Genomic DNA, 23,581 nt, shown 5'->3' with positions numbered 1-23,581 from the left:
AGCAAACTTCAAGCTGGAGCAGCTGGTGACTAGGCGGGGCCTCGCGTCCGGACTGGGATATCAGGCAGGCAGAGGGCCCACGCTGGCACCTGGGGAGACGGGCGAGTGTTGGGTGCCTGCGTGACAGATGTGGGAGTGCTGAATGTTTGCAGGGAGCACCTAGAGGGACCAGGCAGCGAGTAGGGGACCCGTGGGGTGGGTCAGAAGGCCGGGGTCCGGGCAGGGGTACCGGGGGACCAAGGGGGGCTCTGCCAGTACTCAGGGGACCCATGCACATGCGTGCGCTTGTGAAGGTAGAGAGTGTCGTGTGGGCATGTGTGTGTGTGGGTGTGCCTACACTAGCGGCCTCCTGCCTCTGGCAGCCCACGAGGAGGAGGGGACATGGCCGCCTCTGTTTGTGTTTTATGTGAGTCCTGCGTGTGGGTGCTGTTGACGGCAGCGCCTCATCTGTGGCAGTCTGTGTGACTGGCCGTGTCAGTGTCCTCTGTGTGTCCACGTCCGTGCGTCTGTGCGTCCGTGCGTGTGAATCTCTGGGATGCACGCTCAGCTTCGCTACAAGTAACAGCTGCACGCGGAAAAGTGGCAGCTGCATCCCTCAGCCTGGGCAAAGGCTCCAGGTCCCCAGGCACCGGGCTGGGCTCCAGCAGCCAGGCAGAACTCTACTGGGTGCTCCTGGTCTGTACTGGGCTCCAGTGGCATGGCACGAGGGGGTGCTGGGCCGGAGTGGCTGGAAGTGGTGGCCAAGCTTGACACCCCTTAACAGTGGGGGTCTGTGGGCTGCATGGGGGGAGCTGAATGCTGCTTCCTCCCGAGGGCTTCCAGCTGGGGATGAGATGCCTGCATTGCTTCATCTGAATCCCCGCCTGGCACAAGGGCCAACCAACAGCTCCCTGTCACTGCCTGCATGTTCTTTTTGTTTCGGCTCAAGAATATCCGTGTCCAGAGGGGAACGTTTACAGCTCCCATAGACGGCCATGCTGTGGAAGGACAAACCATGCTTTTGGAATCGGTCTCTCTCCACTCTTCAGAGAGGGACAATCGGTGACTAGCGCAGTCAGCTCAAAAGTCCCTTCCCCAAGGGTGACTCTGCTGCCTTTCAGGAGCTGTCAGCCCTGGAGCCCCTGGGCCATCTCCAGGGAGCCCAGAAGGGGCAGAGCAAGTGACGCCTTGGGCTGGGCCTCTGCTCCTGAGCTGGGCTGGGCTCCAGGGATGGAGGGAGCTCATAGCAAGCAGGCATTGCTTGCGAGAGACAGCTCTGCCCAGGAGCAGCTGCCCTGCAAAGCGCAGCAGGGCTGAGGGCACTGCCTGCAGGCAGCGAGGGGAGTGGAGCGACGCAGAGAGAGGTTAGCGGCAGGACAGCCGAGCTCCCAGGGTGGGAGAAATCTTCACAGGTCTTTACATGGTAAGATGCTGGCTGCAGGGCAGTGCACATGAATATCCCGGAGGGCTCTCCAAAATCCGGTACATCCAAGGCATCTGTCTGAACAAGCCTCACAGTTTATCCAGGTTGCCGGAAGACGTGCTGCTGAGCACGGCTTCCCTACTGCATCGTCAGAGGGACAGGCCATGAGAGCTGCCTTCTCCCGGGTACGGCTGATGCGGGGCGTGAAGCTGGCTGTGCACCCAGGGCTGCCCAGGACAGTCCTTCCAAGCAGGGTCCCTATGCCCCAGGGGGCTGTGTGCTGGGGCAGGGGCTCTGCCGCCTGCCAGGGTCAGCACTCAGCCTGCCCGGGGAGCCGCCCGCAGCATTTTGGGGAGCAGCTGTGGCTGGGAAGAGCAAGCCCCGGCAGGGCAGGCTCCTTCTGCTGTGCAGAGGGTGCTGCGTGGGCCGGGGCTGCTCACAGCTCCATATGACCCCCCGGCCATTTCTGAGGGCAGTCTTGAAGAGGAATGTCAAGGTGGGGGTGAAATATTTATTAGCTGTTTGCACAGTTTTGTTGCAACTTTGCCGCTTTCAGCCAGTTTGGTCTGGTTTCTTCTAGCAGCAAACCCACTTGTACAGAAGAGGTCACTTGGTTCTCTTGCGCATGGCTTGGAACCCATCTTTGTCTTCTCCGTTGTTCTGGGGGAAAATGCCGCCCGCCCTCCTTTGTGTGCAGAGGGGCCAGGTCCTACCATATAAGGCCATGCTGCCCCTCCCCTCCACTGTGAGCTCGGGGCCAGGTCCTACCATATAAGGCCATGCTGCCCCTCCCCTCCACTGTGAGCTCGGGGCCAGGACATGCACATAAGGCCACGCTCACCCGCCCCGGCCGTGGCAGACGCTGTCTTGGCTTCGCAGCCCCAGGAACGCAACACTTGCTGACCTTGGGCAGCAGCGTTTGGTGGCCGTCGCAATGACGCGGGATGTTGCGGGCAGGGGGCTCGTGGCGCGCAGCCGCCCCTCGCCCCGCCGGGGCCCGGTGCAGGCCCCCAGCAGCCTTGCGCAGAAGGAGGAGCAGAGGCGGGAGCTGGAAGCGCTACGGGCTGAGCTGGAGGAAGAGCGGCACCGCACCCAGGAGCTGCGCCGCTGCTTCGCTACCGAAACCCGGGAGCTGAAGGCGGCTTTGGGCAGGGAGCAGCAGCTCCTGGCAGAGCGGCTCCAGTCCGAGTGGGAGCAGCGGCAGGCTCAGGAGGTGCAGCGGCTTCTGGAGTTGAAGCAGCGGCAGCGGGTGGTGGAGACCCGCCAGCTGCTGCGCTGGAAGGAGGCTGAGCTCCGCGAGGAACAGGAGCTGCTGCGGCACGAGTGCACCACCGCCCTTGGCCAGACGCGGGCCCTGCAGCGGCAGCTGGCCGAGGAGATGGTGAGGCCCAGCAGCAGCGGCAGGGAGGCCCGGAGCAAGCTCCAGGATGTCCTCAGCAAGCTCTGCTGGGAGAGAGATGGCTACCAGCCCGCCCGCATCCGCCACCTCCAGAACCAGCTGCAGCTGGAGAGGACACTCTTCACCAAATACATCCTGCAGCAGTTGGAGGGCGAGCTGCCCGCCTCCCCCAGCACGGCCCAGCCCGAAGGCCCTCCTGTGCACCAGGGCCATCAGGAGATGCAGAGCTCCTGCTCTTCTGGCAGAAACGGGCCCCGGGCCCTGGCGGCACTACAGGAAAGACTGCCCGAAAGCCACAGTGCTGGGCAGCAAACAACATGCAAGGCAGTGGCAGATGCTCAGCTCCAGGTGCCAGAGGCGGAAGACTTGGTGCTGCTTGGCAGCACGTGCAGCCAGCTCCTGGAGCAGAACACCCACCTGCAGCGTCTTCTGGAAGACCTGGAGAGGCAAGAGAGGGCCCTTGAGATGGAGAGCCGCCTCCTGAAAAAGAAAGGCTCTCCAGAAGCCCGCAAGGAGGCAGATTGTCTGCGGCAGAAAAGTGCTCAACTAGCTGGCCTCGCCTCGCGGCTGGAAGAAAGATCCAGGCAACTGCAGGTGGCCAGCAATCGCCTGATCAATACTCGAGTGCCACTGCCCATCCAACGCTCTACTGAGGAACTGCGTGTGGCATCGTTTCCTCAGCAGAGCGATGGAGAAACAGGAGAGGCTGACGGAGCTTTGCTGGCTCAGGACAAGCAGGACGACTCCTCACGGAAGGCAGCTGTGGAGCTTCAGGCCCAAGTGGCTGCAGACGAAGAGGGCTCCTATGATGTGAGCACCCACAGCCGAACTCGTGAGCAGTTACAGGTGCAGCTCACGGAGATGACAAATGGAAACACGCGCCTGGCTCAAGAAAATGCTCGCCTCCGTGGGCAGATGGCTTTGACAGAAGAGGTTCAAGCGGAAAACCTTGACCTGAAAGGACTACTAGCACGAGTGGCAGGCGAGCGAGATTCTGCCATCCAAAGAAACGTCTGTCTTCAAAGCCAACTGGAAGAGGCAGAGCGTGAACTGAAAGCCATGAGAGAAATGGCAGAAAGAAGTCAACAGCTGGAGAAGGAACATGAGGAGGCCAAGCTAGCGCTCCAGAGGAAAGAAGAGGAAGGCGCGTGCTTGCAGAGGGAACTCCAAGAAACCCTGCCACTGTTTCGAGCCCAGCTGATTGAACTGAATGATCGGTATGAGAAGCTAAAGGAACAACGCCAGCAGCTATTTCAGGAACTGGAACGGCTGGAAAGAGCAAGATCCAAGCGTAGCGTTTCCAGGCCGTGCCAGGCTAACCTGGTAGCAGACAAGGAGTCCCTCCTGCTGGAGGCGATGAGAAAACAACCGGCAGAGCTTCGAGCGTTCATAGCTCGATACAGCTATGATCCTTTCGATGGTCCCAACGAGCGGCCTGAACTAGAGCTTCCTCTAGTTGCTGGACAATACGTGTACGTCTTTGGAGACGTGGATGAAGACGGTTGGTATGTGGGAGAGCTGACCGATGGCACAAGAGGATTCGTCCCCTCTAATCTTGTTGAAGAAGTTTCAGATGAGGGACAACCTGATGCCAGCGGAGACTCTCCAGGGACAAGTGATTGGTAGCAGGACACAGATGCTGTCTGTCCTGTCTTCTTATACCTTCTTATTAAATTTTTCCTGAACGATCTCTCTGTGTCATCTCACTCTCAAGCCATGTGTGTGGGAACTGGAAGGACGATGTGCCGGTTACAGGGGGAGCTGGCGTGGGTGGACTGGCTGCCAGCTACCGCAGCCAAGCAGGGGGTGTAGGCAGCCCTGGCTTGTGGTGCCAGCTACTGGTATGGGTCCCGGTGCAGCTACTGGAGCGAGTGGGGGTCTCGGCCAGCAGGCACGGGGGTGGGAACGGTGTGTGTCCTGAAAACCACCTCAGGGGGGGACCAGCACAAGGGAGGCAAGTAAGAGGCTCTGTGAGTGTCTGCATCTTCCCCAAACCCGGGGTGCAGGGGGTGCGCGCGTGCCTTCACCAGCAAACTTCAAGCTGGAGCAGCTGGTGACTAGGTGGGGCCTCGCGTCCGGACTGGGATATCAGGCAGGCAGAGGGCCCACGCTGGCACCTGGGGAGACGGGCGAGTGTTGGGTGCCTGCGGGACAGATGTGGGAGTGCTGAATGTTTGCAGGGAGCACCTAGAGGGACCAGGCAGTGAGTAGGGGACCCGTGGGGTGGGTCAGAGGGCCGGGGTCCGGGCAGGGGTACCGGGGGACCAAGGGGGGCTCTGCCAGTACTCAGGGGACCCATGCACATGCGTGCGCTTGTGAAGGTAGAGAGTGTCCTGTGGGCATGTGTGTGTGTGGGTGTGCCTACACTAGCGGCCTCCTGCCTCTGGCAGCCCACGAGGAGGAGGGGACATGGCCGCCTCTGTTTGTGTTTTATGTGAGTCCTGCGTGTGGGTGCTGTTGACGGCAGCGCCTCATCTGTGGCAGTCTGTGTGACTGGCCGTGTCAGTGTCCTCTGCGTGTCCACGTCCGTGCGTCTGTGTGTCTGTGCGTGTGAATCTCTAGGATGCACGCTCAGCTTCGCTACAAGTAACAGCTGCACGCGGAAAAGTGGCAGCTGCATCCCTCAGCCTGGGCAAAGGCTCCAGGTCCCCAGGCACCGGGCTGGGCTCCAGCAGCCAGGCAGAACTCTACTGGGTGCTCCTGGTCTGTACTGGGCTCCAGCGGCATGGCACGAGGGGGTGCTGGGCCGGAGTGGCTGGAAGTGGTGGCCAGGCTTGACACCCCTTAACAGTGGGGGTCTGTGGGCTGCATGGGGGGAGCGGAATGCTGCTTCCTCCCGAGGGCTTCCAGCTGGGGATGAGATGCCTGCATTGCTTCAGCTGAATCCCCGTCTGGCACAGGGTCCAACCAACAGCTCCCTGTCACTGCCTGCATGTTCTTTTTGTTTCGGCTCAAGAATATCCGTGTCCAGAGGGGAACATTTACAGCTCCCATAGACGGCCATGCTGTGGAAGGACAAACCATGCTTTTGGAATCGGTCTCTCTCCACTCTTCAGAGAGGGACAATCGGTGACTAGCGCAGTCAGCTCAAAAGTCCCTTCCCCAAGGGTGACTCTGCTGCCTTTCAGGAGCTGTCAGCCCTGGAGCCCCTGGGCCATCTCCAGGGAGCCCAGAAGGGGCAGAGCAAGTGACGCCTTGGGCTGGGCCTCTGCTCCTGAGCTGGGCTGGGCTCCGGGGACCGAGGCAGCTCATAGCAAGCGGGCATTGCTTGCGAGAGACAGCTCTGCCCAGGAGCAGCTGCCCTGCAAAGCGCAGCAGGGCTGAGGGCACTGCCTGCAGGCAGCGAGGGGAGCGGAGCGACGCAGAGAGAGGTTAGCGGCAGGACAGCCGAGCTCCCAGGGTGGGAGAAATCTTCACAGGTCTTTACATGGTAAGATGCTGGCTGCAGGGCAGTGCACATGAATATCCCGGAGGGCTCTCCAAAATCCGGTACATCCAAGGCATCTGTCTGAACAAGCCTCACAGTTTATCCAGGTTGCCGGAAGACGTGCTGCTGAGCACGGCTTCCCTACTGCATCGTCAGAGGGACAGGCCATGAGAGCTGCCTTCTCCCGGGTACGGCTGATGCGGGGCGTGAAGCTGGCTGTGCACCCAGGGCTGCCCAGGACAGTCCTTCCAAGCAGGGTCCCTACGCCCCAGGGGGCTGTGTGCTGGGGCAGGGGCTCTGCCGCCTGCCAGGGTCAGCACTCAGCCTGCCCGGGGAGCCGCCCGCAGCATTTTGGGGAGCAGCTGTGGCTGGGAAGAGCAAGCCCCGGCAGGGCAGGCTCCTTCTGCTGTGCAGAGGGTGCTGCGTGGGCCGGGGCTGCTCACAGCTCCATATGACCCCCCGGCCATTTCTGAGGGCAGTCTTGAAGAGGAATGTCAAGGTGGGGGTGAAATATTTAATAGCTGTTTGCACAGTTTTGTTGCAACTTTGCCGCTTTCAGCCAGCTTGGTCTGGTTTCTGCTAGCAGCAAACCCACTTGTACAGAAGAGGTCACTTGGTTCTCTTGCGCATGGCTTGGAACCCCTCTTTGTCTTCTCCGTTGTTCTGGGGGAAAATGCCGCCCGCCCTCCTTTGTGCGCAGAGGGGCCAGGTCCTACCATATAAGGCCATGCTGCCCCTCCCCTCCACTGTGAGCTCGGGGCCAGGTCCTACCATATAAGGCCATGCTGCCCCTCCCCTCCACTGTGAGCTCGGGGCCAGGACATGCACATAAGGCCACGCTCACCCGCCCCGGCCGTGGCAGACGCTGTCTTGGCTTCGCAGCCCCAGGAACGCAACACTTGCTGACCTTGGGCAGCAGCGTTTGGTGGCCGTCGCAATGACGCGGGATGTTGCGGGCAGGGGGCTCGTGGCGCGCAGCCGCCCCTCGCCCCGCCGGGGCCCGGTGCAGGCCCCCAGCAGCCTTGCGCAGAAGGAGGAGCAGAGGCGGGAGCTGGAAGCGCTACGGGCTGAGCTGGAGGAAGAGCGGCACCGCACCCAGGAGCTGCGCCGCTGCTTCGCTACCGAAACCCGGGAGCTGAAGGCGGCTTTGGGCAGGGAGCAGCAGCTCCTGGCAGAGCGGCTCCAGTCCGAGTGGGAGCAGCGGCAGGCTCAGGAGGTGCAGCGGCTTCTGGAGTTGAAGCAGCGGCAGCGGGTGGTGGAGACCCGCCAGCTGCTGCGCTGGAAGGAGGCTGAGCTCCGCGAGGAACAGGAGCTGCTGCGGCACGAGTGCACCACCGCCCTTGGCCAGACGCGGGCCCTGCAGCGGCAGCTGGCCGAGGAGATGGTGAGGCCCAGCAGCAGCGGCAGGGAGGCCCGGAGCAAGCTCCAGGATGTCCTCAGCAAGCTCTGCTGGGAGAGAGATGGCTACCAGCCCGCCCGCATCCGCCACCTCCAGAACCAGCTGCAGCTGGAGAGGACACTCTTCACCAAATACATCCTGCAGCAGTTGGAGGGCGAGCTGCCCGCCTCCCCCAGCACGGCCCAGCCCGAAGGCCCTCCTGCGCACCAGGGCCATCAGGAGATGCAGAGCTCCTGCTCTTCTGGCAGAAACGGGCCCCGGGCCCTGGCGGCACTACAGGAAAGACTGCCCGAAAGCCACAGTGCTGGGCAGCAAACAACATGCAAGGCAGTGGCAGATGCTCAGCTCCAGGTGCCAGAGGCGGAAGACTTGGTGCTGCTTGGCAGCACGTGCAGCCAGCTCCTGGAGCAGAACACCCACCTGCAGCGTCTTCTGGAAGACCTGGAGAGGCAAGAGAGGGCCCTTGAGATGGAGAGCCGCCTCCTGAAAAAGAAAGGCTCTCCAGAAGCCCGCAAGGAGGCAGATTGGCTGCGGCAGAAAAGTGCTCAACTAGCTGGCCTCGCCTCGCGGCTGGAAGAAAGATCCAGGCAACTGCAGGTGGCCAGCAATCGCCTGATCAATACTCGAGTGCCACTGCCCATCCAACGCTCTACTGAGGAACTGCGTGTGGCATCGTTTCCTCAGCAGAGCGATGGAGAAACAGGAGAGGCTGACGGAGCTTTGCTGGCGCAGGACAAGCAGGACGACTCCTCACGGAAGGCAGCTGTGGAGCTTCAGGCCCAAGTGGCTGCAGACGAAGAGGGCTCCTATGATGTGAGCACCCACAGCCGAACTTGTGAGCAGTTACAGGTGCAGCTCACGGAGATGACAAATGGAAACACCCGCCTGGCTCAAGAAAATGCTCGCCTCCATGGGCAGATGGCTTTGACAGAAGAGGTTCAAGCGGAAAACCTTGACCTGAAAGGACTACTAGCACGAGTGGCAGGCGAGCGAGATTCTGCCATCCAAAGAAACGTCTGTCTTCAAAGCCAACTGGAAGAGGCAGAGCGTGAACTGAAAGCCATGAGAGAAATGGCAGAAAGAAGTCAACAGCTGGAGAAGGAACATGAGGAGGCCAAGCTAGCGCTCCAGAGGAAAGAAGAGGAAGGCGCGTGCTTGCAGAGGGAACTCCAAGAAACCCTGCCACTGTTTCGAGCCCAGCTGATTGAACTGAATGATTGGTATGAGAAGCTAAAGGAACAACGCCAGCAGCTATTTCAGGAACTGGAATGGCTGGAAAGAGCAAGATCCAAGCGTAGCGTTTCCAGGCCATGCCAGGCTAACCTGGTAGCAGACAAGGAGTCCCTCCTGCTGGAGGCGATGAGAAAACAACCGGCAGAGCTTCGAGCGTTCATAGCTCGATACAGCTATGATCCTTTCGATGGTCCCAACGAGCGGCCTGAACTAGAGCTTCCTCTAGTTGCTGGACAATACGTGTACGTCTTTGGAGACGTGGATGAAGACGGTTGGTATGTGGGAGAGCTGACCGATGGCACAAGAGGATTCGTCCCCTCTAATCTTGTTGAAGAAGTTTCAGATGAGGGACAACCTGATGCCAGCGGAGACTCTCCAGGGACAAGTGATTGGTAGCAGGACACAGATGCTGTCTGTCCTGTCTTCTTATACCTTCTTATTAAATTTTTCCTGAACGATCTCTCTGTGTCATCTCACTCTCAAGCCATGTGTGTGGGAACTGGAAGGACGATGTGCCGGTTACAGGGGGAGCTGGCGTGGGTGGACTGGCTGCCAGCTACCGCAGCCAAGCAGGGGGTGTAGGCAGCCCTGGCTTGTGGTGCCAGCTACTGGTATGGGTCCCGGTGCAGCTACTGGAGCGAGTGGGGGTCTCGGCCAGCAGGCACGGGGGTGGGAACGGTGTGTGTCCTGAAAACCACCTCAGGGGGGGACCAGCACAAGGGAGGCAAGTAAGAGGCTCTGTGAGTGTCTGCATCTTCCCCAAACCCGGGGTGCAGGGGGTGTGCGCGTGCCTTCACCAGCAAACTTCAAGCTGGAGCAGCTGGTGACTAGGCGGGGCCTCGCATCCGGACTGGGATATCAGGCAGGCAGAGGGCCCACGCTGGCACCTGGGGAGACGGGCGAGTGTTGGGTGCCTGCGGGACAGATGTGGGAGTGCTGAATGTTTGCAGGGAGCACCTAGAGGGACCAGGCAGCGAGTAGGGGACCCGTGGGGTGGGTCAGAGGGCCGGGGTCCGGGCAGGGGTACCGGGGGACCAAGGGGGGCTCTGCCAGTACTCAGGGGACCCATGCACATGCGTGCGCTTGTGAAGGTAGAGAGTGTCGTGTGGGCATGTGTGTGTGTGGGTGTGCCTACACTAGCGGCCTCCTGCCTCTGGCAGCCCACGAGGAGGAGGGGACATGGCCGCCTCTGTTTGTGTTTTATGTGAGTCCTGCGTGTGGGTGCTGTTGACGGCAGCGCCTCATCTGTGGCAGTCTGTGTGACTGGCCGTGTCAGTGTCCTCTGCGTGTCCGCGTCCGTGCGTCTGTGCGTCCGTGCGTGTGAATCTCTGGGATGCACGCTCAGCTTCGCTACAAGTAACAGCTGCACGCGGAAAAGTGGGCAGCTGCATCCCTCAGCCTGGGCAAAGGCTCCAGGTCCCCAGGCACCGGGCTGGGCTCCAGCAGCCAGGCAGAACTCTACTGGGTGCTCCTGGTCTGTACTGGGCTCCAGCGGCATGGCACGAGGGGGTGCTGGGCCGGAGTGGCTGGAAGTGGTGGCCAGGCTTGACACCCCTTAACAGTGGGGGTCTGTGGGCTGCATGGGGGGAGCTGAATGCTGCTTCCTCCCGAAGGCTTCCAGCTGGGGATGAGATGCCTGCATTGCTTCAGCTGAATCCCCGCCTGGCACAAGGGCCAACCAACAGCTCCCTGTCACGGCCTGCATGTTCTTTTTGTTTCGGCTCAAGAATATCCGTGTCCAGAGGGGAACGTTTACAGCTCCCATAGACGGCCATGCTGTGGAAGGACAAACCATGCTTTTGGAATCGGTCTCTCTCCACTCTTCAGAGAGGGACAATCGGTGACTAGCGCAGTCAGCTCAAAAGTCCCTTCCCCAAGGGTGACTCTGCTGCCTTTCAGGAGCTGTCAGCCCTGGAGCCCCTGGGACATCTCCAGGGAGCCCAGAAGGGGCAGAGCAAGTGACGCCTTGGGCTGGGCCTCTGCTCCTGAGCTGGGCTGGGCTCCGGGGACCGAGGCAGCTCATAGCAAGCGGGCATTGCTTGCGAGAGACAGCTCTGCCCAGGAGCAGCTGCCCTGCAAAGCGCAGCAGGGCTGAGGGCACTGCCTGCAGGCAGCGAGGGGAGCGGAGCGACGCAGAGAGAGGTTAGCGGCAGGACAGCCGAGCTCCCAGGGTGGGAGAAATCTTCACAGGTCTTTACATGGTAAGATGCTGGCTGCAGGGCAGTGCACATGAATATCCCGGAGGGCTCTCCAAAATCCGGTACAGCCAAGGCATCTGTCTGAACAAGCCTCACAGTTTATCCAGGTTGCCGGAAGACGTGCTGCTGAGCACGGCTTCCCTACTGCATCGTCAGAGGGACAGGCCATGAGAGCTGCCTTCTCCCGGGTACGGCTGATGCGGGGCGTGAAGCTGGCTGTGCACCCAGGGCTGCCCAGGACAGTCCTTCCAAGCAGGGTCCCTACGCCCCAGGGGGCTGTGTGCTGGGGCAGGGGCTCTGCCGCCTGCCAGGGTCAGCACTCAGCCTGCCCGGGGAGCCGCCCACAGCATTTTGGGGAGCAGCTGTGGCTGGGAAGAGCAAGCCCCGGCAGGGCAGGCTCCTTCTGCTGTGCAGAGGGTGCTGCGTGGGCCGGGGCTGCTCACAGCTCCATATGACCCCCCGGCCATTTCTGAGGGCAGTCTTGAAGAGGAATGTCAAGGTGGGGGTGAAATATTTAATAGCTGTTTGCACAGTTTTGTTGCAACTTTGCCGCTTTCAGCCAGTTTGGTCTGGTTTCTTCTAGCAGCAAACCCACTTGTACAGAAGAGGTCACTTGGTTCTCTTGCGCATGGCTTGGAACCCAACTTTGTCTTCTCCGTTGTTCTGGGGGAAAATGCCGCCCGCCCTCCTTTGTGCGCAGAGGGGCCAGGTCATACCATATAAGGCCATGCTGCCCCTCCCCTCCACTGTGAGCTCGGGGCCAGGTCATACCATATAAGGCCATGCTGCCCCTCCCCTCCACTGTGAGCTCGGGGCCAGGTCCTACCATATAAGGCCATGCTGCCCCTCCCCTCCACTGTGAGCTCGGGGCCAGGACATGCACATAAGGCCACGCTCACCCGCCCCGGCCGTGGCAGACGCTGTCTTGGCTTCGCAGCCCCAGGAACGCAACACTTGCTGACCTTGGGCAGCAGCGTTTGGTGGCCGACACCATGACGCGGGATGTTGCGGGCAGGGGGCTCGTGGCGCGCAGCCGCCCCTCGCCCCGCCGGGGCCCGGTGCAGGCCCCCAGCAGCCTTGCGCAGAAGGAGGAGCAGAGGCGGGAGCTGGAAGCGCTACGGGCTGAGCTGGAGGAAGAGCGGCACCGCACCCAGGAGCTGCGCCGCTGCTTCGCTACCGAAACGCGGGAGCTGAAGGCGGCTTTGGGCAGGGAGCAGCAGCTCCTGGCAGAGCGGCTCCAGTCCGAGTGGGAGCAGCGACAGGCTCAGGAGGTGCAGCGGCTTCTGGAGTTGAAGCAGCGGCAGCGGGTGGTGGAGACCCGCCAGCTGCTGCGCTGGAAGGAGGCTGAGCTCCGCGAGGAACAGGAGCTGCTGCGGCACGAGTGCACCACCGCCCTTGGCCAGACGCGGGCCCTGCAGCGGCAGCTGGCCGAGGAGATGGTGAGGCCCAGCAGCAGCGGCAGGGAGGCCCGGAGCAAGCTCCAGGATGTCCTCAGCAAGCTCTGCTGGGAGAGAGATGGCTACCAGCCCGCCCGCATCCACCACCTCCAGAACCAGCTGCAGCTGGAGAGGACACTCTTCACCAAATACATCCTGCAGCAGTTGGAGGGCGAGCTGCCCGCCTCCCCCAGCACGGCCCAGCCCGAAGGCCCTCCTGCGCACCAGGGCCATCAGGAGATGCAGAGCTCCTGCTCTTCTGGCAGAAACGGGCCCCGGGCCCTGGCGGCACTACAGGAAAGACTGCCCGAAAGCCACAGTGCTGGGCAGCAAACAACATGCAAGGCAGTGGCAGATGCTCAGCTCCAGGTGCCAGAGGCGGAAGACTTGGTGCTGCTTGGCAGCACGTGCAGCCAGCTCCTGGAGCAGAACACCCACCTGCAGCGTCTTCTGGAAGACCTGGAGAGGCAAGAGAGGGCCCTTGAGATGGAGAGCCGCCTCCTGAAAAAGAAAGGCTCTCCAGAAGCCCGCAAGGAGGCAGATTGGCTGCGGCAGAAAAGTGCTCAACTAGCTGGCCTCACCTCGCGGCTGGAAGAAAGATCCAGGCAACTGCAGGTGGCCAGCAATCGCCTGATCAATACTCGAGTGCCACTGCCCATCCAACGCTCTACTGAGGAACTGTGTGTGGCATCGTTTCCTCAGCACAGCGATGGAGAAACAGGAGAGGCTGACGGAGCTTTGCTGGCGCAGGACAAGCAGGACGACTCCTCACGGAAGGCGGCTGTGGAGCTTCAGGCCCAAGTGGCTGCAGACGAAGAAGGCTCCTATGATGTGAGCACCCACAGCCGAACTCGTGAGCAGTTACAGGTGCAGCTCACGGAGATGACAAATGAAAACACCCGCCTGGCTCAAGAAAATGCTCGCCTCCATGGGCAGATGGCTTTGACAGAAGAGGTTCAAGCGGAAAACCTTGACCTGAAAGGACTACTAGCACGAGTGGCAGGCGAGCGAGATTCTGCCATCCAAAGAAACGTCTGTCTTCAAAGCCAACTGGAAGAAGCAGAGCGTGAACTGAAAGCCATGAGAGAAATGGCAGAAAGAAGTCAACAGCTGGAGAAGGAACATGAGGAGGCCAAGCTAGCGCTCCAGAGGAAAGAAGAGGAAGGCGCGTGCTTGCAGAGGGAACTCCAAGAAACCCTGCCACTGTTTCGAGCCCAGCTGATTGAACTGAATGATCGGTATGAGAAGCTAAAGGAACAACGCCAGCAGCTATTTCAGGAACTGGAACGGCTGGAAAGAGCAAGATCCAAGCGTAGCGTTTCCAGGCCGTGCCAGGCTAACCTGGTAGCAGACAAGGAGTCCCTCCTGCTGGAGGCGATGAGAAAACAACCGGCAGAGCTTCGAGCGTTCATAGCTCGATACAGCTATGATCCTTTTGATGGTCCCAACGAGCGGCCTGAACTAGAGCTTCCTCTAGTTGCTGGACAATACGTGTACGTCTTTGGAGACGTGGATGAAGACGGCTGGTATGTGGGAGAGCTGACCGATGGCACAAGAGGATTCGTCCCCTCTAATCTTGTTGAAGAAGTTTCAGATGAGGGACAACCTGATGCCAGCGGAGACTCTCCAGGGACAAGTGATTGGTAGCAGGACACAGATGCTGTCTGTCCTGTCTTCTTATACCTTCTTATTAAATCTTTTCTGAACAATCTCTCTGCGTAATCTCACTCTCAAGCCATGTGTGTGGGAACTGGAAGGACGATGTGCCGGTTACAGGGGGAGCTGGCGTGGGTGGACTGGCTGCCAGCTACCGCAGCCAAGCAGGGGGTGTAGGCACCCCTGGCTTGTGGTGCCAGCTACTGGTATGGGTCCCGGTGCAGCTACTGGAGCGAGTGGGGGTCTCGGCCAGCAGGCACGGGGGTGGGAACGGTGTGTGTCCTGAAAACCACCTCAGGGGGGGACCAGCACAAGGGAGGCAAGTAAGAGGCTCTGTGAGTGTCTGCATCTTCCCCAAACCCGGGGTGCAGGGGGTGTGCGTGTGATTTCACCAGCAAACTTCAAGCTGGAGCAGCTGGTGACTAGGCGGGGCCTCGCATCCGGACTGGGATATCAGGCAGGCAGAGGGCCCACGCTGGCACCTGGGGAGACGGGCGAGTGTTGGGTGCCTGCGGGACAGATGTGGGAGTGCTGAATGTTTGCAGGGAGCACCTAGAGGGACCAGGCAGCGAGTAGGGGACCCGTGGGATGGGTCAGAGGGCTGGGGTCCGGGCAGGGGTACCGGGGGACCAAGGGGGGCTCTGCCAGTACTCAGGGGACCCATGCACATGCGTGCGCTTGTGAAGGTAGAGAGTGTCCTGTGGGCATGTGTGTGTGTGGGTGTGCCTACACTAGCGGCCTCCTGCCTCTGGCAGCCCACGAGGAGGAGGGGGCATGGCCGCCTCTGTTTGTGTTTTATGTGAGTCCTGCGTGTGGGTGCTGTTGACGGCAGCGCCTCATCTGTGGCAGTCTGTGTGACTGGCCGTGTCAGTGTCCTCTGCGTGTCCACGTCCGTGCGTCTGTGCGTCTGTGCGTGTGAATCTCTGGGATGCACGCTCAGCTTCGCTACAAGTAACAGCTGCACGCGGAAAAGTGGCAGCTGCATCCCTCAGCCTGGGCAAAGGCTCCAGGTCCCCAGGCACCGGGCTGGGCTCCAGCAGCCAGGCAGAACTCTGCTGGGTGCTCCTGGTCTGTACTGGGCTCCAGCGGCATGGCACGAGGGGGTGCTGGGCCGGAGTGGCTGGAAGTGGTGGCCAGGCTTGACACCCCTTAACAGTGGGGGTCTGTGGGCTGCATGGGGGGAGCTGAATGCTGCTTCCTCCCGAGGGCTTCCAGCTGGGGATGAGATGCCTGCATTGCTTCAGCTGAATCCCCGCCTGGCACAAGGGCCAACCAACAGCTCCCTGTCACGGCCTGCATGTTCTTTTTGTTTCGGCTCAAGAATATCCGTGTCCAGAGGGGAACGTTTACAGCTCCCATAGACGGCCATGCTGTGGAAGGACAAACCATGCTTTTGGAATCGGTCTCTCTCCACTCTTCAGAGAGGGACAATCGGTGACTAGCGCAGTCAGCTCAAAAGTCCCTTCCCCAAGGGTGACTCTGCTGCCATTCAGGAGCTGTCAGCCCTGGAGCCCCTGGGACATCTCCAGGGAGCCCAGAAGGGGCAGAGCAAGTGACGCCTTGGGCTGGGCCTCTGCTCCTGAGCTGGGCTGGGCTCCAGGGACGGAGGCAGCTCATAGCAAGCGGGCATTGCTTGCGAGAGACAGCTCTGCCCAGGAGCAGCTGCCCTGCAAAGCGCAGCAGGGCTGAGGGCACTGCCTGCAGGCAGCGAGGGGAGCGGAGCGACGCAGAGAGAGGTTAGCGGCAGGACAGCCGAGCTCCCAGGGTAGGAGAAATCTTCCCAGGTCTTTACATGGTAAGATGCTGGCTGCAGGGCAGTGCACATGAATATCCCGGAGGGCTCTCCAAAATCCGGTACATCCAAGGCATCTGTCTGAACAAGCCTCACAGTTTATCCAGGTTGCCGGAAGACGTGCTGCTGAGCACGGCTTCCCTACTGCATCGTCAGAGGGACAGGCCATGAGAGCTGCCTTCTCCCGGGTACGGCTGATGCGGGGCGTGAAGCTGGCTGTGCACCCAGGGCTGCCCAGGACAGTCCTTCCAAGCAGGGTCCCTATGCCCCAGGGGGCTGTGTGCTGGGGCAGGGGCTCTGCCGCCTGCCAGGGTCAGCACTCAGCCTGCCCGGGGAGCCGCCCGCAGCATTTTGGGGAGCAGCTGTGGCTGGGAAGAGCAAGCCCCGGCAGGGCAGGCTCCTTCTGCTGTGCAGAGGGTGCTGCGTGGGCCGGGGCTGCTCACAGCTCCATATGACCCCCCGGCCATTTCTGAGGGCAGTCTTGAAGAGGAATGTCAAGGTGGGGGTGAAATATTTATTAGCTGTTTGCACAGTTTTGTTGCAACTTTGCCGCTTTCAGCCAGCTTGGTCTGGTTTCTTCTAGCAGCAAACCCACTTGTACAGAAGAGGTCACTTGGTTCTCTTGCGCATGGCTTGGAACCCATCTTTGTCTTCTCCGTTGTTCTGGGGGAAAATGCCGCCCGCCCTCCTTTGTGCGCAGAGGGGCCAGGTCCTACCATATAAGGCCATGCTGCCCCTCCCCTCCACTGTGAGCTCGGGGCCAGATCCTACCATATAAGGCCATGCTGCCCCTCCCCTCCACTGTGAGCTCGGGGCCAGGTCCTACCATATAAGGCCATGCTGCCCCTCCCCTCCACTGTGAGCTCGGGGCCAGGACATGCACATAAGGCCACGCTCACCCGCCCCGGCCGTGGCAGACGCTGTCTTGGCTTCGCAGCCCCAGGAACGCAACACTTGCTGACCTTGGGCAGCAGCGTTTGGTGGCCGACACCATGACGCGGGATGTTGCGGGCAGGGGGCTCGTGGCGCGCAGCCGCCCCTCGCCCCGCCGGGGCCCGGTGCAGGCCCCCAGCAGCCTTGCGCAGAAGGAGGAGCAGAGGCGGGAGCTGGAAGCGCTACGGGCTGAGCTGGAGGAAGAGCGGCACCGCACCCAGGAGCTGCGCCGCTGCTTCGCTACCGAAACGCGGGAGCTGAAGGCGGCTTTGGGCAGGGAGCAGCAGCTCCTGGCAGAGCGGCTCCAGTCCGAGTGGGAGCAGCGACAGGCTCAGGAGGTGCAGCGGCTTCTGGAGTTGAACCAGCGGCAGCGGGTGGTGGAGACCCGCCAGCTGCTGCGCTGGAAGGAGGCTGAGCTCCGCGAGGAACAGGAGCTGCTGCGGCACGAGTGCACCACCGCCCTTGGCCAGACGCGGGCCCTGCAGCGGCAGCTGGCCGAGGAGATGGTGAGGCCCAGCAGCAGCGGCAGGGAGGCCCGGAGCAAGCTCCAGGATGTCCTCAGCAAGCTCTGCTGGGAGAGAGATGGCTACCAGCCCGCCCGCATCCGCCACCTCCAGAACCAGCTGCAGCTGGAGAGGACACTCTTCACCAAATACATCCTGCAGCAGTTGGAGGGCGAGCTGCCCGCCTCCCCCAGCACGGCCCAGCCCGAAGGCCCTCCTGCGCACCAGGGCCATCAGGAGATGCAGAGCTCCTGCTCTTCTGGCAGTAACGGGCCCCGGGCCCTGGCGGCACTACAGGAAAGACTGCCCGAAAGCCACAGTGCTGGGCAGCAAACAACATGCAAGGCAGTGGCAGATGCTCAGCTCCAGGTGCCAGAGGCGGAAGACTTGGTGCTGCTTGGCAGCACGTGCAGCCAGCTCCTGGAGCAGAACACCCACCTGCAGCGTCTTCTGGAAGACCTGGAGAGGCAAGAGAGGGCCCTTGAGATGGAGAGCCGCCTCCTGAAAAAGAAAGGCTCTCCAGAAGCCCGCAAGGAGGCAGATTGGCTGCGGCAGAAAAGTGCTCAACTAGCTGGCCTCGCCTCGCGGCTGGAAGAAAGATCCAGGCAACTGCAGGTGGCCAGCAATCGCCTGATCAATACTCGAGTGCCACTGCCCATCCAACGCTCTACTGAGGAACTGCGTGTGGCATCGTTTCCTCAGCAGAGCGATGGAGAAACAGGAGAGGCTGATGGAGCTTTGCTGGCTCAGGACAAGCAGGACGACTCCTCACGGAAGGCAGCTGTGGAGCTTCAGGCCCAAGTGGCTGCAGACGAAGAGGGCTCCTATGATGTGAGCACCCACAGCCGAACTCGTGAGCAGTTACAGGTGCAGCTCACGGAGATGACAAATGGAAACACCCGCCTGGCTCAAGAAAATGCTCGCCTCCGTGGGCAGATGGCTTTGACAGAAGAGGTTCAAGCGGAAAACCTTGACCTGAAAGGACTACTAGCACGAGTGGCAGGCGAGCGAGATTCTGCCATCCAAAGAAACGTCTGTCTTCAAAGCCAACTGGAAGAGGCAGAGCGTGAACTGAAAGCCATGAGAGAAATGGCAGAAAGAAGTCAACAGCTGGAGAAGGAACATGAGGAGGCCAAGCTAGCGCTCCAGAGGAAAGAAGAGGAAGGCGCGTGCTTGCAGAGGGAACTCCAAGAAACCCTGCCACTGTTTCGAGCCCAGCTGATTGAACTGAATGATTGGTATGAGAAGCTAAAGGAACAACGCCAGCAGCTATTTCAGGAACTGGAACGGCTGGAAAGAGCAAGATCCAAGCGTAGCGTTTCCAGGCCGTGCCAGGCTAACCTGGTAGCAGACAAGGAGTCCCTCCTGCTGGAGGCGATGAGAAAACAACCGGCAGAGCTTCGAGCGTTCATAGCTCGATACAGCTATGATCCTTTCGATGGTCCCAACGAGCGGCCTGAACTAGAGCTTCCTCTAGTTGCTGGACAATACGTGTACGTCTTTGGAGACGTGGATGAAGACGGCTGGTATGTGGGAGAGCTGACCGATGGCACAAGAGGATTCGTCCCCTCTAATCTTGTTGAAGAAGTTTCAGATGAGGGACAACCTGATGCCAGCGGAGACTCTCCAGGGACAAGTGATTGGTAGCAGGACACAGATGCTGTCTGTCCTGTCTTCTTATACCTTCTTATTAAATTTTTCCTGAACGATCTCTCTGTGTCATCTCACTCTCAAGCCATGTGTGTGGGAACTGGAAGGACGATGTGCCGGTTACAGGGGGAGCTGGCGTGGGTGGACTGGCTGCCAGCTACCGCAGCCAAGCAGGGGGTGTAGGCACCCCTGGCTTGTGGTGCCAGCTACTGGTATGGGTCCCGGTGCAGCTACTGGAGCGAGTGGGGGTCTCGGCCAGCAGGCACGGGGCTGGGAACGGTGTGTGTCCTGAAAACCACCTCAGGGGGGGACCAGCACAAGGGAGGCAAGTAAGAGGCTCTGTGAGTGTCTGTATCTTCCCCAAACCCGGGGTGCAGGGGGTGTGCGTGTGATTTCACCAGCAAACTTCAAGCTGGAGCAGCTGGTGACTAGGCGGGGCCTCGCGTCCGGACTGGGATATCAGGCAGGCAGAGGGCCCACGCTGGCACCTGGGGAGACGGGCGAGTGTTGGGTGCCTGCGGGACAGATGTGGGAGTGCTGAATGTTTGCAGGGAGCACCTAGAGGGACCAGGCAGCGAGTAGGGGACCCGTGGGATGGGTCAGAGGGCTGGGGTCCGGGCAGGGGTACCGGGGGACCAAGGGGGGCTCTGCCAGTACTCAGGGGACCCATGCACATGCGTGCGCTTGTGAAGGTAGAGAGTGTCCTGTGGGCATGTGTGTGTGTGGGTGTGCCTACACTAGCGGCCTCCTGCCTCTGGCAGCCCACGAGGAGGAGGGGGCATGGCCGCCTCTGTTTGTGTTTTATGTGAGTCCTGCGTGTGGGTGCTGTTGACGGCAGCGCCTCATCTGTGGCAGTCTGTGTGACTGGCCGTGTCAGTGTCCTCTGCGTGTCCACGTCCGTGCGTCTGTGCGTCTGTGCGTGTGAATCTCTGGGATGCACGCTCAGCTTCGCTACAAGTAACAGCTGCACGCGGAAAAGTGGCAGCTGCATCCCTCAGCCTGGGCAAAGGCTCCAGGTCCCCAGGCACCGGGCTGGGCTCCAGCAGCCAGGCAGAACTCTGCTGGGTGCTCCTGGTCTGTACTGGGCTCCAGCGGCATGGCACGAGGGGGTGCTGGGCCGGAGTGGCTGGAAGTGGTGGCCAGGCTTGACACCCCTTAACAGTGGGGGTCTGTGGGCTGCATGGGGGGAGCTGAATGCTGCTTCCTCCCGAGGGCTTCCAGCTGGGGATGAGATGCCTGCATTGCTTCAGCTGAATCCCCGCCTGGCACAAGGGCCAACCAACAGCTCCCTGTCACGGCCTGCATGTTCTTTTTGTTTCGGCTCAAGAATATCCGTGTCCAGAGGGGAACGTTTACAGCTCCCATAGACGGCCATGCTGTGGAAGGACAAACCATGCTTTTGGAATCGGTCTCTCTCCACTCTTCAGAGAGGGACAATCGGTGACTAGCGCAGTCAGCTCAAAAGTCCCTTCCCCAAGGGTGACTCTGCTGCCATTCAGGAGCTGTCAGCCCTGGAGCCCCTGGGACATCTCCAGGGAGCCCAGAAGGGGCAGAGCAAGTGACGCCTTGGGCTGGGCCTCTGCTCCTGAGCTGGGCTGGGCTCCAGGGACGGAGGCAGCTCATAGCAAGCGGGCATTGCTTGCGAGAGACAGCTCTGCCCAGGAGCAGCTGCCCTGCAAAGCGCAGCAGGGCTGAGGGCACTGCCTGCAGGCAGCGAGGGGAGCGGAGCGACGCAGAGAGAGGTTAGCGGCAGGACAGCCGAGCTCCCAGGGTAGGAGAAATCTTCCCAGGTCTTTACATGGTAAGATGCTGGCTGCAGGGCAGTGCACATGAATATCCCGGAGGGCTCTCCAAAATCCGGTACATCCAAGGCATCTGTCTGAACAAGCCTCACAGTTTATCCAGGTTGCCGGAAGACGTGCTGCTGAGCACGGCTTCCCTACTGCATCGTCAGAGGGACAGGCCATGAGAGCTGCCTTCTCCCGGGTACGGCTGATGCGGGGCGTGAAGCTGGCTGTGCACCCAGGGCTGCCCAGGACAGTCCTTCCAAGCAGGGTCCCTATGCCCCAGGGGGCTGTGTGCTGGGGCAGGGGCTCTGCCGCCTGCCAGGGTCAGCACTCAGCCTGCCCGGGGAGCCGCCCGCAGCATTTTGGGGAGCAGCTGTGGCTGGGAAGAGCAAGCCCCGGCAGGGCAGGCTCCTTCTGCTGTGCAGAGGGTGCTGCGTGGGCCGGGGCTGCTCACAGCTCCATATGACCCCCCGGCCATTTCTGAGGGCAGTCTTGAAGAGGAATGTCAAGGTGGGGGTGAAATATTTAATAGCTGTTTGCACAGTTTTGTTGCAACTTTGCCGCTTTCAGCCAGCTTGGTCTGGTTTCTGCTAGCAGCAAACCCACTTGTACAGAAGAGGTCACTTGGTTCTCTTGCGCATGGCTTGGAACCCATCTTTGTCTTCTCCGTTGTTCTGGGGGAAAATGCCGCCCGCCCTCCTTTGTGCGCAGAGGGGCCAGGTCCTACCATATAAGGCCATGCTGCCCCTCCCCTCCACTGTGAGCTCGGGGCCAGATCCTACCATATAAGGCCATGCTGCCCCTCCCCTCCACTGTGAGCTCGGGGCCAGGTCCTACCATATAAGGCCATGCTGCCCCTCCCCTCCACTGTGAGCTCGGGGCCAGGACATGCACATAAGGCCACGCTCACCCGCCCCGGCCGTGGCAGACGCTGTCTTGGCTTCGCAGCCCCAGGAACGCAACACTTGCTGACCTTGGGCAGCAGCGTTTGGTGGCCGACACCATGACGCGGGATGTTGCGGGCAGGGGGCTCGTGGCGCGCAGCCGCCCCTCGCCCCGCCGGGGCCCGGTGCAGGCCCCCAGCAGCCTTGCGCAGAAGGAGGAGCAGAGGCGGGAGCTGGAAGCGCTACGGGCTGAGCTGGAGGAAGAGCGGCACCGCACCCAGGAGCTGCGCCGCTGCTTCGCTACCGAAACGCGGGAGCTGAAGGCGGCTTTGGGCAGGGAGCAGCAGCTCCTGGCAGAGCGGCTCCAGTCCGAGTGGGAGCAGCGACAGGCTCAGGAGGTGCAGCGGCTTCTGGAGTTGAACCAGCGGCAGCGGGTGGTGGAGACCCGCCAGCTGCTGCGCTGGAAGGAGGCTGAGCTCCGCGAGGAACAGGAGCTGCTGCGGCACGAGTGCACCACCGCCCTTGGCCAGACGCGGGCCCTGCAGCGGCAGCTGGCCGAGGAGATGGTGAGGCCCAGCAGCAGCGGCAGGGAGGCCCGGAGCAAGCTCCAGGATGTCCTCAGCAAGCTCTGCTGGGAGAGAGATGGCTACCAGCCCGCCCGCATCCGCCACCTCCAGAACCAGCTGCAGCTGGAGAGGACACTCTTCACCAAATACATCCTGCAGCAGTTGGAGGGCGAGCTGCCCGCCTCCCCCAGCACGGCCCAGCCCGAAGGCCCTCCTGCGCACCAGGGCCATCAGGAGATGCAGAGCTCCTGCTCTTCTGGCAGAAACGGGCCCCGGGCCCTGGCGGCACTACAGGAAAGACTGCCCGAAAGCCACAGTGCTGGGCAGCAAACAACATGCAAGGCAGTGGCAGATGCTCAGCTCCAGGTGCCAGAGGCGGAAGACTTGGTGCTGCTTGGCAGCACGTGCAGCCAGCTCCTGGAGCAGAACACCCACCTGCAGCGTCTTCTGGAAGACCTGGAGAGGCAAGAGAGGGCCCTTGAGATGGAGAGCCGCCTCCTGAAAAAGAAAGGCTCTCCAGAAGCCCGCAAGGAGGCAGATTGGCTGCGGCAGAAAAGTGCTCAACTAGCTGGCCTCGCCTCGCGGCTGGAAGAAAGATCCAGGCAACTGCAGGTGGCCAGCAATCGCCTGATCAATACTCGAGTGCCACTGCCCATCCAACGCTCTACTGAGGAACTGCGTGTGGCATCGTTTCCTCAGCAGAGCGATGGAGAAACAGGAGAGGCTGATGGAGCTTTGCTGGCTCAGGACAAGCAGGACGACTCCTCACGGAAGGCAGCTGTGGAGCTTCAGGCCCAAGTGGCTGCAGACGAAGAGGGCTCCTATGATGTGAGCACCCACAGCCGAACTCGTGAGCAGTTACAGGTGCAGCTCACGGAGATGACAAATGGAAACACCCGCCTGGCTCAAGAAAATGCTCGCCTCCGTGGGCAGATGGCTTTGACAGAAGAGGTTCAAGCGGAAAACCTTGACCTGAAAGGACTACTAGCACGAGTGGCAGGCGAGCGAGATTCTGCCATCCAAAGAAACGTCTGTCTTCAAAGCCAACTGGAAGAGGCAGAGCGTGAACTGAAAGCCATGAGAGAAATGGCAGAAAGAAGTCAACAGCTGGAGAAGGAACATGAGGAGGCCAAGCTAGCGCTCCAGAGGAAAGAAGAGGAAGGCGCGTGCTTGCAGAGGGAACTCCAAGAAACCCTGCCACTGTTTCGAGCCCAGCTGATTGAACTGAATGATTGGTATGAGAAGCTAAAGGAACAACGCCAGCAGCTATTTCAGGAACTGGAACGGCTGGAAAGAGCAAGATCCAAGCGTAGCGT

At 61.0% G+C, this 23,581-nt stretch overlaps 4 protein-coding genes across 4 annotated transcripts; all 4 read left to right on the top strand.

Moving 5' to 3' along the window:
* Positions 1-2,336: 2,336 nt before the first annotated feature.
* On the top strand, positions 2,337-4,427 carry LOC132318542 (RIMS-binding protein 3-like). Its single transcript, XM_059826136.1, has 4 exons — positions 2,337-2,348; positions 2,439-2,936; positions 3,291-3,812; positions 3,999-4,427. Exons 1-4 carry the CDS (start codon positions 2,337-2,339, stop codon positions 4,425-4,427), a joined length of 1,461 nt encoding a protein of 486 aa, XP_059682119.1.
* A 2,819-nt stretch (positions 4,428-7,246) lies between these two features.
* On the top strand, positions 7,247-9,256 carry LOC132318541 (RIMS-binding protein 3A-like; the record flags this gene model as incomplete). The annotated part of the gene is made up of 3 exons (XM_059826135.1): positions 7,247-7,765; positions 8,120-8,641; positions 8,828-9,256. Coding segments are annotated over 3 exons (1,470 nt in total), but the record flags the coding sequence as incomplete, so codon positions are not given.
* A 2,875-nt stretch (positions 9,257-12,131) lies between these two features.
* On the top strand, positions 12,132-14,141 carry LOC132318540 (RIMS-binding protein 3A-like; the record flags this gene model as incomplete). Its single annotated transcript, XM_059826133.1, has 3 exons — positions 12,132-12,650; positions 13,005-13,526; positions 13,713-14,141. Coding segments are annotated over 3 exons (1,470 nt in total), but the record flags the coding sequence as incomplete, so codon positions are not given.
* Positions 14,142-16,934: 2,793 nt separating this feature from the next.
* Positions 16,935-19,025, top strand: LOC132318539 (RIMS-binding protein 3-like). Its single transcript, XM_059826132.1, has 4 exons — positions 16,935-16,946; positions 17,037-17,534; positions 17,889-18,410; positions 18,597-19,025. Exons 1-4 carry the CDS (start codon positions 16,935-16,937, stop codon positions 19,023-19,025), a joined length of 1,461 nt encoding a protein of 486 aa, XP_059682115.1.
* Positions 19,026-23,581: the final 4,556 nt, after the last annotated feature.

This window comes from Gavia stellata, chromosome 17 (assembly GCF_030936135.1).
Source record: "Gavia stellata isolate bGavSte3 chromosome 17, bGavSte3.hap2, whole genome shotgun sequence".
NCBI lineage: Eukaryota > Metazoa > Chordata > Aves > Gaviiformes > Gaviidae > Gavia > Gavia stellata.
This window is presented reverse-complemented; position numbering and strand designations above follow the sequence as displayed.

Bases quoted from the DNA above. Each gene is read 5' to 3' on its own strand.
- LOC132318542 (XM_059826136.1), top strand. The intron at 2,937-3,290 runs CTGCAGCAGTTG...CTCCTGAAAAAG, and splicing joins CACTCTTCACCAAATACATC to AAAGGCTCTCCAGAAGCCCG. The intron at 3,813-3,998 runs GTCTGTCTTCAA...TTTCGAGCCCAG, and splicing joins ATTCTGCCATCCAAAGAAAC to CTGATTGAACTGAATGATCG.
- LOC132318539 (XM_059826132.1), top strand. The intron at 17,535-17,888 runs CTGCAGCAGTTG...CTCCTGAAAAAG, and splicing joins CACTCTTCACCAAATACATC to AAAGGCTCTCCAGAAGCCCG. The intron at 18,411-18,596 runs GTCTGTCTTCAA...TTTCGAGCCCAG, and splicing joins ATTCTGCCATCCAAAGAAAC to CTGATTGAACTGAATGATTG.